At 48.9% G+C, this 16,978-nt stretch overlaps 1 protein-coding gene across 1 annotated transcript in view; it reads left to right on the top strand.

The window, feature by feature from the left end:
* BBS5 (Bardet-Biedl syndrome 5) overlaps positions 1 to 16,978 on the top strand; it is a 30,578-nt gene that overhangs the window by 1,434 nt on the left and 12,166 nt on the right. Inside the window, exons 2-3 of the mRNA XM_019554560.1 lie at positions 5,710 to 5,792; positions 7,400 to 7,465. Coding sequence (XP_019410105.1) covers positions 5,710 to 5,792; positions 7,400 to 7,465 — 149 coding nt within the window. The remainder of the gene's footprint in view (positions 1 to 5,709; positions 5,793 to 7,399; positions 7,466 to 16,978) is intronic.

Here is a 16,978-nt window from a genome sequence, read left to right as displayed (position 1 = left end):
CCGGTGGCACATAGCAAAGCAGCAGCTTGGCCGACTTTGTTGCATGCTGCCCAGGATGGGACAGGTCAGGCCTGGCTGGGTCAGCACTGGCAACGAGAAGTGGTGGCTGAGCCATGTGCCACTCGGAACCAGCTCAGCCATGGCTTCCCCTCCCAGTGCTGGCCTGGCCAGGCCTGAGAATCACATGTCAAAGCTGCAGCTTCTATGGCTGAGCCACATACCACTTCCCTGCACCTCTGGGGATGGGTTGGCACCAGAGAGGCAAAGCCGTGACCGAGCCTGTGCCGAGCGGCATGTGGCTTAGCTGGTTCAGCTGCTCGCTGCTTCTCCTTGCCGGTGTCAACTCGGCCAGGCCTGTCCCATTCTGAGCGGCATGCAGCAAAGCTGGCCCAGCCACTGCTTTGCTGTGTGCTGCTCAGAATGCAACAGTCTTGGCTGAGTCGGCACTGGTGAGGAGAAGCGGCAGCTGAGCCGTGTGCTGCTTGGGACCAGACGGGCTGGGCCAGCACAGGTAAGTGCACAGCTTTGTGCAACTGTTCCCAGAGCCCTGGGATATCCTGCTGTGGCCCCGGGGAACTCCGCCCCACTCATGCTGTGCCCAGTGTTCACAGAGGCTGAGCTGAGAGTCTCCCAAGCCCAGTGTCCTGTACCTGCCAGGCAGCATCCTCTCATGAGCAAAGCGGTTGTGTCCCATCCCATGGAGCTGTGTGAGCCAGGCTGGGGTCCACCTTGGGTGCTGCTGGGGGCCCAGCTGTGGCCTGAGTCTGCAGAACTCTGCAGTAGCCCCCACTCCCCTCCTAGCCTCCCCTCTCCTCCAGCTGCCACCTTCCCAAGGGCCTGGCTAGGCCAACCCACCTGTGGTGCCTCCCCCTGTGCCCGCTTCACCTTGCGCCTCTTTTTCTTTCCCTGTCTGTCCTTCCTTCCCTCTCTCTTCCTTGCCTCTCCTTTCTTCCCTCTATGAAGTTTTATTTATTGTCACTAGGTTTAGAATTTTTAGAAAACCTGGTATTTACCATAAAAAAGAAACGTTTATGATTATTAACTATATTAATATGCAGTGCATCCTGCCATATACCCCCTGCCCTAGTTTTGTGTTTCTGGCATGCCGGCGCTCCAGTGCCTTACGAGGTAGACATGTTTTTTTCGGCACTAAATTCACAGACGACACCAAGATTTGGGGTGAGGTGGGCACGCTAGAAGGGAAGGACAGATTACAGCGGGACCTGGACAGGTTACACGAGTGGACAAATGAAAATAGGATGGGATTCAATACTGACAAGTGCAGGATGCTGCACTTAGGCAGTAGGAACCAGCAGCATACCTATAAGCTGGGAAACTCCCTTCTTGAAAGCATGGTGGCGGAAAGAGATCTTGGAGTCACTACTGACTCCAAGATGAACACGGGCTGACAATGCGAGGACATGGTCAGTAGGGCTAACCGTACCTTTGTTGTGCATCCACAGATGCATCACAAGCAGGTCCAAGGAGGTGATCCTCCCCCTCTATGCGACACTGGTCAGGCCACAGCTGGAATACTGCATCCAGTTCTGGGCACCGCACTTCAGGAGGGATGTGGACAGCATTGAAAGGGTCCAGAGGAGGGCCACTCGCATAACCCGGGGACAGCAGGGCCTCCCTATGAGGAGAGGCTACGGGACCTTAACCTGTTCAGCCTTCACAAGAGAAGGCTGAGAGGGGACCTGGTGGCCATCTATAAACTCACTAGCGGGGATTGGGAGAGACCTTGTTCCTCTGAGTGCCTTGCGGAGTAACAAGGAATAACAGCCATAAGTTGGTAGAGAGTAGGTTTAGACTAGACATTAGAAGGCGCTACTTCACAGTCAGGGTGGCTAGGATCTGGAACCAACTTCCAAGGGAAGTGGTGCTGGCTCCTACCCTGGGGGTCTTTAAGAGGAGGCTTGACAATTACCTGGCTGGGGTCATTTGAGCCCAGTTTTCTCTCCTGCCCAGGGCAGGGGGTTGGACTAGAAGATCTACAAGGTCTCTTCCAATCCTGCATCTATGAATCTATCCCTGACAGGCCATGTGACAGAATGTAACTTCCAGTTCCGATTTTGTACTACCCCCTCCCAAAAGAATTACTTGCAGGGGCAAAGGGAGGGACTTCTGGTGCCAAAGGGTAGGGGTTAGGGGCAGGACTTCTAACCACAAGATGGCAACCAGGGGTTGGGGCAACTGGCAAGGGGCAGGCCTACCCATGCGGCCCTTGGCAGCTTACACGCATTCATGAACTAGCCCTTCAGCCAAAATAATTGTCTGCCTGTGCTTTAACTGGATGTGGAATGATCTGCCCTGTAGCAGGGCCGTGTGCTACCTGGCTAACACTGTCACGGTGCAGTAAAATCAATGTACTACCTGATGTTTATCCACTTCCCTAGATAGGTAAGTGTGAAGGAGTGAGAGAGAGTAAACAAAAGCCCCAAGGTGCCTCAGGGGCAGGGGCAGGGGAGATCAAGAGAAGAAAAGCAGTTGGCAGCAACAGACAGGGAAAATGAAAGCAAGCAACATTTACAGCATGGAGGCCAGATTGGAGGACGGAGGCTGCTCAGAGGTATTTCCAGCCCTAGAGAGTGGCGGAGTGGGGTCAGTTCTCTGCAAGCTGCAGAAAGAGGAGTGGTTGAGCGTCCTGGCAGGCAAGTGTTGCCAACCCTGCCAGAGAAACCCTGGAGGGTGTGACCCAGAGAAAGAGGCAGGCAGAGGTCTGCCCACACAAGGCTTCTGATGATCTCTGAAGTGGAGTGACAGCTGAGGATCTGGGGGAGAGGCCAGAAGAATTGCTGTTTCAGGTTAGAGCCTCGCTGCATGTGGCAGAAATCCTACTGGGGCTGTGAATGCTCATGAGTAAGCCATGGCAGGCCTGTGCAGAGCAGTGACTGGATTAACTGATTCTTTTTTTGTTGTAATTTGGACATGAAACCCTGACCCCAGGTGAAGGGGACATGGACTGAGTCTGACAAAGAGACTGAGAGCAGTCAGGTTTTGCTTTCTTTTTTGGAATATTTGAGTGCAAGCCAAAGCCAGCCCCTGGCCTAACTAAAGTCACCGTGCTGGCTGAAAGCAGAACAGCAGACCAACAGGCACCATGGAGATCTGGCTGCAGAGAACTACGAGTGCCATCTCGAGGCTAGGATGGGGTAAAGGGGAGGTTTGGAGCCCCACAGAAGAAAACAGGGATTGAGACCTGGTAGGATCAACTTGGGCATTGCCTCCTAGCAATATAATATCATTAAAGTTGTGGCAGGTGAGAAACATGAGACCCGGTTCCTGGTAGACCAGGTGATCCAAAACTGAGGTCCATCCTGTCACTTCAGGGCAGTGGTAGCAAGCCCTACAACACCTACAGCTGTCACAGTAAGGAAGTCAGTGTCCCCATTTTGCAGATGGAAAAGTCAAGGCAAAGATGAAGTCAATTAGAATCTGCCTGTTTGCATTTCTGTTGTTTGCATATAAAGTTATTTGACACTTTCCCATAGGACAAAAAAAATCATTTTCACTCTATACCATGCCCTTCCACCCAGTGATTTACATATTTTACTTTATTGCATAAGCCAAAACTTTGGGGGAAGAGGGTGGAGAAAGAGATAGACAAGGGTTGGTTAATAAAATATTACAAAAATTGAGCTGTGTCAAGTTGATGCCTGTATTGGATCACTTGTTTGCCTACTTAGCATGTCTAAGAGAAGGAGAAGGTGGGCTGATTTCATCCCTTTGAGAAAAGCATGAGGTTTTGAAGTTAAAAAATGATCTTGGACAGATATGACTGTGAGGCCAAGATGCACTTATTCATACAGGTTAAGGCTAGACATGACAGGCTGAAATGTCAGTTACTATGCATTTGCAAACTCTGCCTCAAAATGTCAGGGAACAAGCAAGACCACAAATGTCATGAGAGCTTTGTCACAGAGGTTTACAAATGCAACACCTAGAGAAATTCCCTTGTATGGACCAGTTTTAGAAGAGAAAGGAAAACCTGTATTTGGAGCCCTAGGGAATGCCACTGCCTCAGCGCCAGCAGGCCATGCACAGCTGCACTTCTGTGGCTGCCAGGGAGAAGCCCCTTTTGCCCGGTGCCCAGCAGAATGGAACATCCCTCGCACAGTGCCTTACCCCATCTGTGCTTGACCCAGTGTCCCCATGGTAGCCCCTGTTGCACATGCAGCATTGCCATGGTAGCAGCAGTAGTCAGTAACAGTCCCTTTGTTGCTGAGCACAGTGCCCTGTAACCTCTCCCCAGAGCCCCCTCCCACTGCTCACTGGGACCTGTAGTCGGTCACAGGCTTGGGGTGATGGTGGGGTGTGGGGACCAGACTATGCTTGCCAAGGTGTTCTAGTCATGTGACCATAATTAGCAGCTACAACAATTAAAAAATGCCAATAGTTGATGATGTCATTTCTCCTTTTATTGGTGCCGATCTGATAGACAACCAGTATATTGGTGCACCCCTACTATAGGTAGGGGTCTACTCAACTTGAGGAGGCAGCAAGATGATTTCATGGGGAGATCATGGGGCCGGTTGGAAACAGCACTTTATTTACAGGAACTTTTATTTAAACAGCTACTATGCAAGGGTCTGGGGCCTAGCCTGATGTGACATAGACTAAGTCCTCCTAGGAACACAGTGTCCAGGAAGTGTGGCATTGGAGGAGACAGTCTTCCACACCAAGAAGTTCCTGATGCCACATTTCCTGGACACTCTGTATTCTTGGGAGGGCTTAACATATGTCATACAGTCAGCCATGACTCTGGAAAAATCTTTTTCTTACACTCCGCCTTCTGAAAACATGGTGGGTATTCTATTTTGGGGCATGTGATATGTAAGAAAATATAGTATTGCATATGGCAGGAAGAAGAAGCTACTCAGAAAGGAAGAGTGCTAACTACATGTTAGGATTTATCTGTGAAATTGCCTTTCCTCAGAAGAAGCTCATAGCTCCTGAGAGCAGCTGTGCTTTTGAAGAAAACTCATTTTGGAGAAGTGAAGTCAGTGCACAGTATACAACCATGGTACTTTGACCTGAAAGCCAAAGAAAGGGTCACATTTTACCTGCCTCTCAATTATAAGATATTGGTTTATTTGATGTTATGGTTTAATAGCTATGTTAATGTTGTTCTACATTTACAAATGGTAACTTTATAAGTTTACAACTTTTTTATTTTGATGTGTGTGTTGAAAATATTGAAGATCTTAAGTAATAATAAAATTGAGAGAGCGATGGAGTTTGTAGGAGTAGAAATGGTCATCATTTTGGATGGCTGTGGAGGGGCACCCAAATCTTTCTCTTATTAGGTTATAGCAGGGGTGTCAAAAGATAGTCTGTGGACCTGGTATGGCTCATGGAGCCCTGTCATCTAGCCCTGGGTGCTGCCTGTGGGTCTCAGATTGGACCCACGCCCTGCTTTGGGAATACTATTAGCACGTCCTGCTTAGGGCATGCGACTAGATGCTTTTTGAGCCAGTCTTGAGTGCATGCTGCCAGCTGCACTCTGGGCCTTTCCCAATCTGGCCTGAGGACCAGTCCAGTGCTGCTCCTCTAGTCCATGGGAGCTGTTGATTTTGACACTCCTGGGTTAAAGGAAGTTTAGCTATACCTTATTTTATTAATTCTTGATCAGAGTATTTCACGTTTAAATAGAAATAAACATTTGAGATTGCAATATTTCAATAAAAGAAAATGTTCCTGTCTTAGGCAAATGAAAATGAGACCAGGAGAGGTCCTTATTGACTGTTTGGATTCTATTGAAGATACCAAAGGAAACAATGGAGATAGAGGTAAATATATACCCAATGAAATGTTATCATACTTAATATTAATTATGATTAGTGAACAAGATCTGATCCCACTCCCATTCAAGTTGATGGCAGCACTAACACTGAAATCTGCTAGAACATGAATGGATCTTGATTGCATGCTTATTAGTACAGAATGTGAAAATCATATTATCAGAAAAGTGATTGTGTTTGAATTTCTATGATAGTTCTGTGCTTTTTCTTCAAAGAAGATGCAGTGTCCTGCAGTTATTCTGTGACCTTGTTATAGTGATTCACATCTGATGTTGTTACTGATCGTAGGAAAACAAGACATTAAAACCTGATATTGACAAGCAATTGTAGCGTGTGCAGCCCCTTCCTTAACCCATACTGTTGCCCATAGGCCAGTGAAGGCTGGGACCCCTTGTGAGTGTCATTAGTCTATGAGAAGCTGTTTCTTTCCCACCTCCCTGATTGCCCTGCAGAGTATCAAGGCTCAAAGGTTCTGTTCTCCAGCAGACTGTTCTGTTCCAGAGCATTTCTATATTGGACCCATTTAAAAGTCAAAGTCATGACTGCATCATATCATTCCTTCTATGGGATATTGAGGTAGATCAGGACTGTCCAACTGGCAGGCTGTGGGTGTAGGCAGCCTGTGTGGTTTGTGGCCCCCAGGCTCCAACTTGGCTGCTGCTCCCCTCCTTCACTCCAACTGCTGTAGCAGCAGCAGCCAGAGGTTCCAGGCTCCCCATCCCTCTTTAAGGATGAGGACCTCCTTTCGATCCCCATCCCAGGTTTCCTCTCCTTCCCTATTCCTCCACATTCCTTCCCTGCCCCCACATGATGCAGCCTGTGGTGCTAGGGAAGCCTATGGTGCGGAGTGCTGGTGCAGAGCAGTGGAGGAGCCTGCACCCGGGAAGCTGAAGTTGGGGCTGGGGCATCTGCACCTAGGTGCCCGGTTCAGCGGGATTGGGGAGGCAACCACATGCCTGGTGTAACTGGGATAGGGGTGAGGGAGGCTGAGTCTGGAGCATGGCTGTGTACCTGGTGCAGTGGGGTGTGCTGACTGCAGCAGGGACTAGAAAGTGTCCATATTCTTGGAACAGCAGAAAGTTCCTGGGGGGTCCTTGGTTTGTGCTACTGCAGCCCACATGCCATGTGGCCCAGGCCGCTAAGAAATTTGACAGCCCTGAGGCAGATGATGAATATGAGACAGTGTCACGCTAGGGGGGGTGAAGTCATGGACTCCACCTAAAAGCGGAGAGTATCTTTTTTTAACACTATGGATTCTTATTTGAAGTCAGTGGCCTTATCTTGTGAATCATATTTGCACACTTAATAGTGCTAACATTGCATGGCACCCTGTGACACTCCTGAAAGGATCTCAGGGCACACTGCTGGTTGCCGTGGAACCCTGGTTGAGAATCACTGATCTAAACTATAAAAGAAAAGTATATTTTGGCATTCGTTTGTGAAGGTCTTTTTGCTTTGTTTTCCAAAAAGGGGCAGAAAGGGAGTAGGGCATTGTTATATATAAATGTTACGTTTAGTAGAGCAGCTTGTAAATCCAGTATTGAATTTGAAAACACTTCTTAAGATTATGAAGAATGTATGCATTTTATTTCCAGGCAGACTTCTAGTGACAAATTTACGAATTATTTGGCACTCATTGGCTTTACCTAGAGTCAACCTCTGTAAGTATTCCCTTTAGATAAATTTTGTGTTTTCCTATGTGGTAGAATGTCACCTTAACATCAGTTATAATAACAGAGGTGTGAATTAACAAGTACTACTTCACAGTCTGTAATCAGCTATTGCTAACCTATAGAAAATCTATTTGTATTCACTATTGCTTTCCTTAGTATAAGAAATAACATACTAATTCCTAAATATGCTGTCAATTTTTAATGAAGACATCTTAAAAAAAGGAAATCTGAAGGTAACAGCAGACTCTCCCATTCTTCTTGTGAAGTCTATGTGAATTTTGGAGTTTTGCCTAGAAAGAACTGTTTTGTTTTACTGTACTGCACTTCTATTTTCTGATTTATTTATTTATTTTATTTATTTTTGGTTGTTTCACAGTTCTGTTCGTCATAAGTAGGTTACTTGTTATCATGAACTGTGATTCAACAAGCAAGTTAATTTTTATTTTACTAACATGAGTTGTCTGTGGGACATGTTTAAACTTAAGTACACAGCTTAAGTAGTCTGCTAAAGGAGGGCCAGGGTGCTCTTCTTCAGCAAACATTTTGGTTTCCTGTCATCAGTGGAGATCCTAATGCTTACAAGCTGTATGTTCCCAATATACTCAAACAACTCATGTAATTAAAAATAAACTAATTTAACCAGCTTAACTATGTTATTTACCCAACCAGTAGTTGGAGTCTATATATGGAAAATTTATAAACTGTAATATTATAAAAGTCTTAGTTTTCTGTCTGTCTGTTCATAACGCTTTAGTCGCACTCTGAAACAACCAATCAGAGTGCAAATATAGCATTTGGACAGGAGGTGGTGAAGTGCCACCACGATGGTGGGGACACAGGGGATGGAGCAGGGGAGTGAGGCCAGCATAGCTGGCCTTGCCTCCACTGCCCTGTTCCCTGGAGGTGGTAGCAATAGAAGGTGGGGTGCAGAGTTGGCCGGGCCCTGAAACAGCAGTAGGGAAGGTGGGCAGGGTGAACCTGGTGCCAGCCCAATGGCGGGAGGGGGGAGGCACACCGGGCCCAACCTGTCCCCAAAACAGAGGGTGTAAGTGGGGGCATGCCAAGCCGAGCCCAACCCAGAAACAGCAGTGTGGAGGTTGTGAGGGCCAGGCCTGGCCCCACAGTGGAGTGGGGGAAAGGGTGAGTGGGCTCGGCCCCAAAAGTGACGGGGTGGGGGGGATGCAGGCCTCTCTCCCTGCCCATACCCCCTGCTCATCGGTCTTGATGGGCAATTGGCTCTACTTACTGGAGGTCTTGAATTTGTCCCTCTCCCATTGTTGCAGCAGGGAAAATAAATCTGCTGGGTTAATGTAGCCCCTGCAGCCCCTTCTGTCAGGCCCTGCTCTCCCTGAACACATGGAAGTAAGGGGCAAATTTGAAAATGCTCACCTTGAAATAAACCTGCCATAATTCACATATAGGTAAATTACTATAGGTACCTATAGACTTGGTTAATCCAGAATTGATGCATTTTGCCTCTTTTGAAACTGCTGCAAGTTTTAGCACAGGTACTCCATAAAATCACTTTTAAGCAGCACTTTCTTATCTACTTGTATACAGTACAAACCATGCATGATATTAGTCCAAAGCCAAAAGCCATATGATTCATTGGGCTGGGCCCCAGCAGAGTCCACAGCATTTTGAGCCATAGTAACCCCATAGTTCAGTACTGTGTGGATGGACCCCCCCTCACCTAACAAAGGAACTACATGCTAATTAACCCCCACTCTGGCTTGGAACTGGGTGTTCTTGTCATGAGTCCTGAGATCCTCCAAAAAGTTTTATGCAGAAGAGGCAACCTGGTCTGACTCGACCTCGTGGAGGGTGGGGTCACACTAATCATATGCACCAGGCTGAGAGAGGGGCCAACAGAGGGATTCTGGGTGAACTGTCTTGGGCCCTGTCTGGTGATGTTTGCCAGGCATTTAAGGCTGGTGAAGAAACAGGAATTTTTGTAACTGAGAAAGAAAGGCACAGCTCAGCTGTGGGAGTAAAGAGGAAGATGAAATGTATTCAATGTAGTGGCTCGCCCTGTCATTTGAATAAGAGTTGGTTCTGAGGGGGACTGCACACAATGGGCTCTATTATATCTCTTGCTAAGATGGGTTCCACTAACCTATCCTTGTTGTATACTTACCTGGCAGGGGAGACACCATGATCAATCAGGTGGTTTTCCCAGGCTGGGGGAGATGCCATGAGCTGTAAGGTGGTGTTTCTGCTGACTTGGTGCAGCGATGGAGGTAGTGGAGCAGAACAAAGAGGCTTGGTTGCTGGAGGAGGCAGCATGGGAGAAAGCCTTGATTCATGAAGGGTATGGACCAGCAAGTGTTTTGTCTAAGATCCTGTTGGCTTCGATAATGAAGAGTGTTTCTGGTGAGCTTTCCGGCGGCATGACGGAGGAGGTGGTTGGGGACTGGTCCACGGTGGGCCGAAGAGACAAGGTGGTGTTTTCAGAGAGGAGGAGTGGTAATGTTGCTGGGCGAGCAGTTTCTAGAGAGAGGGAGGCCCCGCTGCAGGAAGAGAGGTGGAGCTCTACAGAGAGCATTAAAGCTGCCCGGGAGGGGCCGGAACCTTCTTATTGTTTGTGGGAAGAAGGAGACCCCCGAAGAACAGTGAAGCCGTGGGTGAAGGTCACTTTGACCCCAGAAGGGGTTAAAGGGGAAACAACCATGCTGAGAGCAGATTTTATGACCAGGGTTCTTTTCGAAGCACTGCATGTGAACCCTAAAGATTTAAGTTGCGTGGTGGCTTTTGATAATTTCCACCACTGGAATATCAGCTTTTGGAGGCGAGAGGAGTATGCGGCCTTCTGGGCGCGGTACACGGAAGTAGCAGACAAGGAGGACTTGCGGGGTCTGCATTTTGAAACTGGCCAGAAGAACCGAGAGTGAGTTTTATACTTTAAAATGTATACAGACGACCTAGAGTATGCAGTGATCAGAAGGTGGCTGGAGAGGCGGGTCGAAAAGATCCTCGATATTCAGCGGGTCCTGGATCAGTGGCAAATCTGGACCGGGGCATGGAGAGCCAGAGTCATCCTTGACGAAGACCCAAGACACCCTGGCGGGGCGAGACACCTGCCCTCTGTAGTGTCTATAGGGCCCTACCGCGGATACGTGACCTATCACGGCCAGCCGAAACTGTGTAGCAGGTGTGGCTTGGCGGGGCAGCTGGCTGCCTTCTGTAACCTGACAATTTGCTACAGGTGTGGTGGCAGGGGCCACTGGGCACAAGCCTGTAAAGAGGAGATGAAATGCACCGTTTGTGAAGGTGAGGGACACCTGCAGCGCCAGTGCCCCCTGTCCTACGCGAACAAAGCACGAGAGTCCCATGCAGCAGAGGAGAGGGATAAAGAAAACCCAGAGGATGCGGAGTCCACCAACTTGGATGTAGACACCTTCACAGTGGAGGAAAGACCGGAAGTGGAGCAGAGACATGACGTGATCGAGGCGGCTGACCAGCTCTCCGAGTTGGGAGGAGAGGAACAGATGGAGGAGGAGCAGAGCGAGGCAGCGGGAGAAGGGGCACACGAATCTGACTCGGCAACCATGGACTTGGATGTGTCTGGGGAGAAGGGGAAAGAGCCCTCCCCCACCAAAAGAAAGAAGAAGCGGAGGGTTAAACCTAAGAAAAAGAGAATAGAGGAGGAAGGGGGAACGGTCAGGGAGACAGAAGGGACTGCACTACAAAAAGACAAGGGAAAGAGCGGAGAGCTGCTGGTGGAGGGACGAGAGGTTGAGGAGTCTGAGAGAGCAGACTTTTGTGGCTATCTGAGCCCGACCGCGATTGAACATCTGGCTAGGGCCACGGGGATGCGGAAAGTGGGGGAAGACACCTCAGACCCCAGTAGTGGATCAGATGTTTAATGAGGTAGACTTCTTTCTGGAAAATAGCCTTGATGGCGTTGACCATTGCATCCTTAAATGTAAGAAGTGTATACGGGAGGCAGAGATGGGAGTCAATGTATACCACTTTACAAGGTCTGGACGTACAAGTTTTGGGCTTACAGGAGCGCGGGATTCCCTGGGGGAGAAATTACAAATATCTGGAGAAGCGTTGGGAGCTGGGACCATCGTGGTGGGGGGGTTCAAACGAGAATTGAGCAGCAGGAGCAGGGTTCCTGATGAAGGAGCGGGGTTTGAAATTTAAATACCAGCAGGTCCTGGAAGAAGGGCGACTGCAAAAGGCAGTGGTTGAGGTGGAGGGCGTGGAGGTGACTTTGTACAATGTCTATGCCCCGACTGAGAGAATGGAGAGGGTGCGCTTCTTCCGCAAAATGGGGATGTGTATGGGGGGTGGAGGACCGCGGATCGTGATGGGGAATTTCAGTTGCATACTTGAAGAAGGTGGGCGGATAGGGATAGGGCAGGGAGTTGGGCTGGATAGTACAGGGAAGTGGTTGCGAGGGTGGATTCAAGATGAGGGGCTCCAGGATATTTGGGCAGGGACATGAGTCTTTACTAGAGTGGATCCCGGTGGGCGGGGCCAATCGAGAATCGATTTTGTGCTGGTGTCAGAGGGTTTGGCAATCCGTGGTAAACGACTGATAGAAGTCGGCTTCTCGGATCATCGTGTGCTGTGGGTGGAAGTGGGCATCTGACAGGGGCTGAAATAGGGCAGAGGGGTCTGGAAATTAAATGTGTCCTTACTGGACGACCCACAGGAATGCAGTGCCTTTCAAAGGGCGTATCGCCAGTGGCAGTCCTTACAGTCCCTTTTTGCAACACGGTGGGACTGGTGGGTAGAAATCAAGAAGCGTGTGCGGGAGTGGTTCACTGGTGCGGGGAGGAAGCGGGCGCGGCAGAGGAAGAAGGAGTTAGTGCGCTTACAAGGGGAAGTTCAAAGGTTGTGGGAAGAGCGGAAGAAGGGGGCAGCGGTACAGGGAGAATGGGAAAGGGCAAGGGAGGGAGTGAGAAATTGGTTCCAGACCAGGATGCAGGAACGGATGTTCCTGGCCAAGGTGGAGTGGGTGGACGAGGGAGAGGAATGGGGCAGGTTTTTCGCCTTGCGGGTGAGAAGGAAAAAGCGGGTGATTGGGGCGGTCCACACGGCCGACGGAGGGAGGGTGGAGGACGTGGATGGGGTATTGCGGGAGGTGACTAGGTTCTACGGGGATTTGTTTCGTAGGAAAGCGGGGAGGCGAGAAGACCTGGAGGGGCTGGTGGGGAGTTTGGAAGCCCAAGTGGGGGAAGAAGGGAGAAAGGGACTGATAAAGGAATTGACAGAAACCGAGATGCTGGGTATCTTGAGGACAATGCCATTAAAGAAGACCCCGGGAGGTGACAGGATCCCGGTGGAATTTTACGGGAAGCTTTGGGATTTAGTGAAGGGGGACCTCTTGGCCGTGTTTAAGGAAATTATGGATCGGGGTCGGGTAGGGGAGGACTTTGCCCAGGGAGTTGTGGTCTTGACCTATAAGAAAGGGAGACGGGAAGACATTAAGAACTGGAGGCCGATCACCCTGCTGAATACCCATTATAAATTATTTTCCAAGATCCTAGCGACAAGGATGGGGGAGGTGTTACCGCAGGTGCTGGGTGGGGAACAAATGTGCGTGGTGGGGGGGCAATGGACGACACACACACACTGGCTGCTACGGGATATGCTGTTGTACATTGCTGACCGGAAGTGGAATACGATTGTGGCGAATCTCGACCTGCAAAAGGCGTACAACAGCATCGGGCATGAGTTTCTGTTTGGGGTTCTGGCAGGCATGGGGATGCCGGGGGAATTTGTGGGGTGGCTGCGGGCACTCGACAGGAGGGCAACGAGCAGGGTGCTGGTGAGGGGCTTCCTGGGAGAAGCCTTTGCAGTGGACATGGGAGTGAGGCAAGGGTGTCCGCTGTCGCTGGGGCTCTTTGTTTGTGCCATCAAGCCGCTGGCGCAACGAATTAGAAGCGATAGGGAGATCAGCGGGGTTCGAGTGCCAAGGGGCGGGGAATTGAAAGTCCTCCTGTATATGGATGACGTGATGTGCGTGGTGCGGGACGAAGTGTCCTTAGGAAGAGTAGTAAAGCATGCCAGTGAGTTTGGGGAGGTATCGGGAGTGAGAGTGAACGTGGACAAGAGCGTAGTCCTGGCGGTTGGGAACTGGGGAGATTTAGGGAAATTTGGTTTGAAGGTGGAAAGGGAGGAACTGAAAATCCTGGGTGTGTGGATGGATACCCAGGGGAAAGAAAAGCGGGCTTGGGAAGTGTTAGAGGGGAGGGTAAACCAGACGGTGGGGTTGTGGAGCACCCGGCATTTATCCTCAAGGGGAAAGGTGCAAGTGATCAAACAGTGCCTGTTGTCAATGATTTTGTACACAGCGATGGTGTACCCCCCGTCCTGGCTACAGGCCCGGCGGGTCCAGCAGGCTTTATGCCTCTTCTTTTGGGAGGGGGAAGACAGAGAAGGTGGCCGGGACAGAGTTATATAAGGAAGAGGGGTTGGGGGGATGGGGTCTCCCTAACATAGAGGTTTTTGTTTATGTGCACTTTCTGAAGATGGTCGTGATGGAAGCGAGGGGCGCACCGGGACCTGTTTCCAACTTTTGCGTGTTCTGGGGGGGAAGACTCCTTCAAAGGTTGGGACTGTTTGGGAGCGAGTGGCGGGGGGCGTGGGCTTGGCAGATGTCACTCCCTTATGCGCGTCTTGGATCCTTTGTGGCGAGGGAAGGCTTGACGGGGTTAGGGATCGCAGGCCTGGCAGATGCCAGGGAAGTTCTTAAGTTTATGAGGGGGAAGCAGAGAATGTCAGATGTCGGGGAGTTGAGCACGGCGAAAGTCGGCAGGGTGTGGAGAGGGCTGGTGGGGAAGGAATGGAAAGGGGAGCACGAGGAGCTGGCGTGGAGGGCTGTGAGAAACGCACTGCCAGTGCGACAAGTACTGCATTGGTGGGGACTCTCACGGTCCCCCAAGTGCCCAAGAGAAATCTGTGACGAACCCGAGTCCGTGGTGCATGTTTTGTGGGATTGTTTTTATGCACAAAAGCTGTGGGTGAAGGCAGCCATTTTATTGAAGGAGACAGGGAGGGCAACGGGGATCACGATTGAAAATGTGCTCTATGGTTTAACAGAGGGGACGGATGGGTCATGGGGTGTGAGGGTTCTTGTCACATGTATCAAAGTAGCAATTTGGAAAGTGCGCTCCCTGTTAGCATTAAAGGGCTCGTGCTTTTCAACGGTAGAGTGTCTACAGTTAGCAATGCATGAGTTGCAGTTCTATAGCGGTAGAGGAAAGCAGGGGACGGAAGGAGGGGACACAACGCCTTGGCAAGGGCTGGACTTGCCCCACAAAGGCATAGGATAGTCTACGGGACAGCATGGTTGTCAGCAAGAGTGGGTGGGAGTTTCTCAGTATTTGCCTATTAGGAATCAAGGGGTCAATCTGTCGTTATATGTCAAGGGTAAGATGTTCCCTGAATGGAATCTTCAGCAAATGGAATGTGACATTGGTTATGTGAATAGTATGTAATTTCTTGACATTGTATTTGTATTAATTTTGTGATACTTCAGGTGGGATCCTTTTTTCCTCAATGTGTTCAATAGTGCCTAGTTTGCCAATAAAGTGGAAAAGGGTCTCCAAGAGTGGGTGAGGGATTTGTCAGAACCTGTAATTATATTAGAAGCAAGGATGCAATATTCCTGAAGGAGTTTTCCAGCTACTCAAAAGTGGTATTGTTTCTTATGTGAATATTATGTAAATTTGTAAATTCGAATTTGTATTAACTTTGTGATACCTCAGGTGGGTTTTGTTTGTTTCCCCTTCTTTAATATGTTTGATAGTGTCTGTTTTTCTAATAAAATGGTACAATATAAAAAAAAAAAAAATACTTACCTGGCAGGGGGAGCACGGTGACTACCTAGGCAGGCTCCCCAGGTGGTTGTCTCTGATATGTTCTCCATAGGAGGTCTGTATTGAGCAGATTTTTGGTGTTGGGAGGTGGAACTGGAGCTTGCTCCATCCTCGCCATGCATCAGCCTGGTACTGCAGTACTTCCAGGAGTGGTGCAATAAACTAAAAAAAAAAAAAAAAGGTTACTCTCAGTATGTTTGCTTAGTATGGGCTGTGTGTTTTATAGTCATGTTCAGTGTTGGATAAATTTAATCAGCTTAATTGTTAGTTTTCTTTATTGAGCACCTGCTGCTTTTGGTGGCAGTTCAGCAATAGACAGTGTATTTAATGAAGTTTTCCTATATGCAAACATAGGACAAGGATGTTGATTATAGGGAAAAAAAACTTGTCTTGTATTTGAAAAATTATAGCATCTATATAAAATGTGGTTGGTTATGGTCTTGTCTGTAGTCAGATTTGCCCTTGCTAGAAGAGTTGAGTCTATTCTATAATTTTTTCAATATTTAAAAAGTTCCTTGCCTTATCTATTATGCTAGAGTAATTCAACAAAAGTTTTTAATCAGTTCCTATTTCTGTGGGAGTTAGCTATTTCTGAATTTATTTCATACCAGACTTTGTGCAGGTATTATACAGTTGCACTGAATTTGTTCTATTGGAGTACTATTAATATGTGCAATAATGCCAACAAAGACTACTTCATATAAAGATCACCTGCCATCATATTACCAAATACCTGGTATCATAGCCTGACTTTTGGGACTACAAAATCCTTTCCCAAATATGTTCCCCACTTATTTTGGTGGGGGCCAAACTATTTTGGCAGATGTGCCACTCCAATCCCTTTCCCTTACCCAAGCTGATGCTATTCTTTTTGATCCCTATCCTGTCTGCCACTGTGTTGTTTGTCCCCTTGCCAGTCTGCCATGTGCCTTGCACAAGCATCTGGCCATGCCTCTTGTAGCGCCCATGCTGCAGCTTGGCCACCCCCGGCTTATTTCATTTTTACAGCCCAGTACTGATATTTAAAATTGTTTCAGATAACAGGGTAAGTATTTTGATAACCAAAAACTTTAAAATTATAAAAATGTATAGCAATAAACCTACTCTACGTAATCTTGAGCTGCATTACATATTATATACTATGGTGGATCTTGTCTTTCTTGGATAGTTTAAGTCGGGGGTGTCACGTATGCATCCTGCAGAATCTAGCCCAAGGAGCCACTCTCTGTAGCCTGCTGGTCTACTCACATGATTGGGGTGTTAAGTGGCCTGCTACAGAATGGCAGTCAGTGGCAGGATAGTAAGTGAGGGCTGACAGCCCTGTTTTGCTGGTTACCACTGTCATAGCCCTACCTCCCCAGCAACTGGTCTCTCACGCCCCCTGCTGGAGCCAGAGCTGGAGCTGATGCTGTGGCAGAGAGCGCACATTGACAGCAGTTCTGGCTCTGGTACACAGCAGTGGCAACTCCACCTGTCTGGAGCACACCGGTGCTGGAGTCAGCACTGTGGGCTCTAGTCTAGAACCAGAGCTGCCACTGTCACCACAGGCTCTGCTTTGCAGCCGGAGCTGCCACCAGTGACAGCTTCCTTGTGTCCTGGTCTGAATCAGCTGCTGCCACAGCAGCTTCTCCATGCCCTGGTCTGGATTTAGCCTTCAAGGAGGCCC

This window comes from Crocodylus porosus, unplaced genomic scaffold (assembly GCF_001723895.1).
Source record: "Crocodylus porosus isolate Cpor-Errol unplaced genomic scaffold, CroPor_comp1, whole genome shotgun sequence".
Classification (NCBI taxonomy): Eukaryota; Metazoa; Chordata; order Crocodylia; family Crocodylidae; genus Crocodylus; species Crocodylus porosus.
Note: the sequence above shows the minus strand (reverse complement) of the source record. Positions and strands in the feature narration are given on the sequence as shown.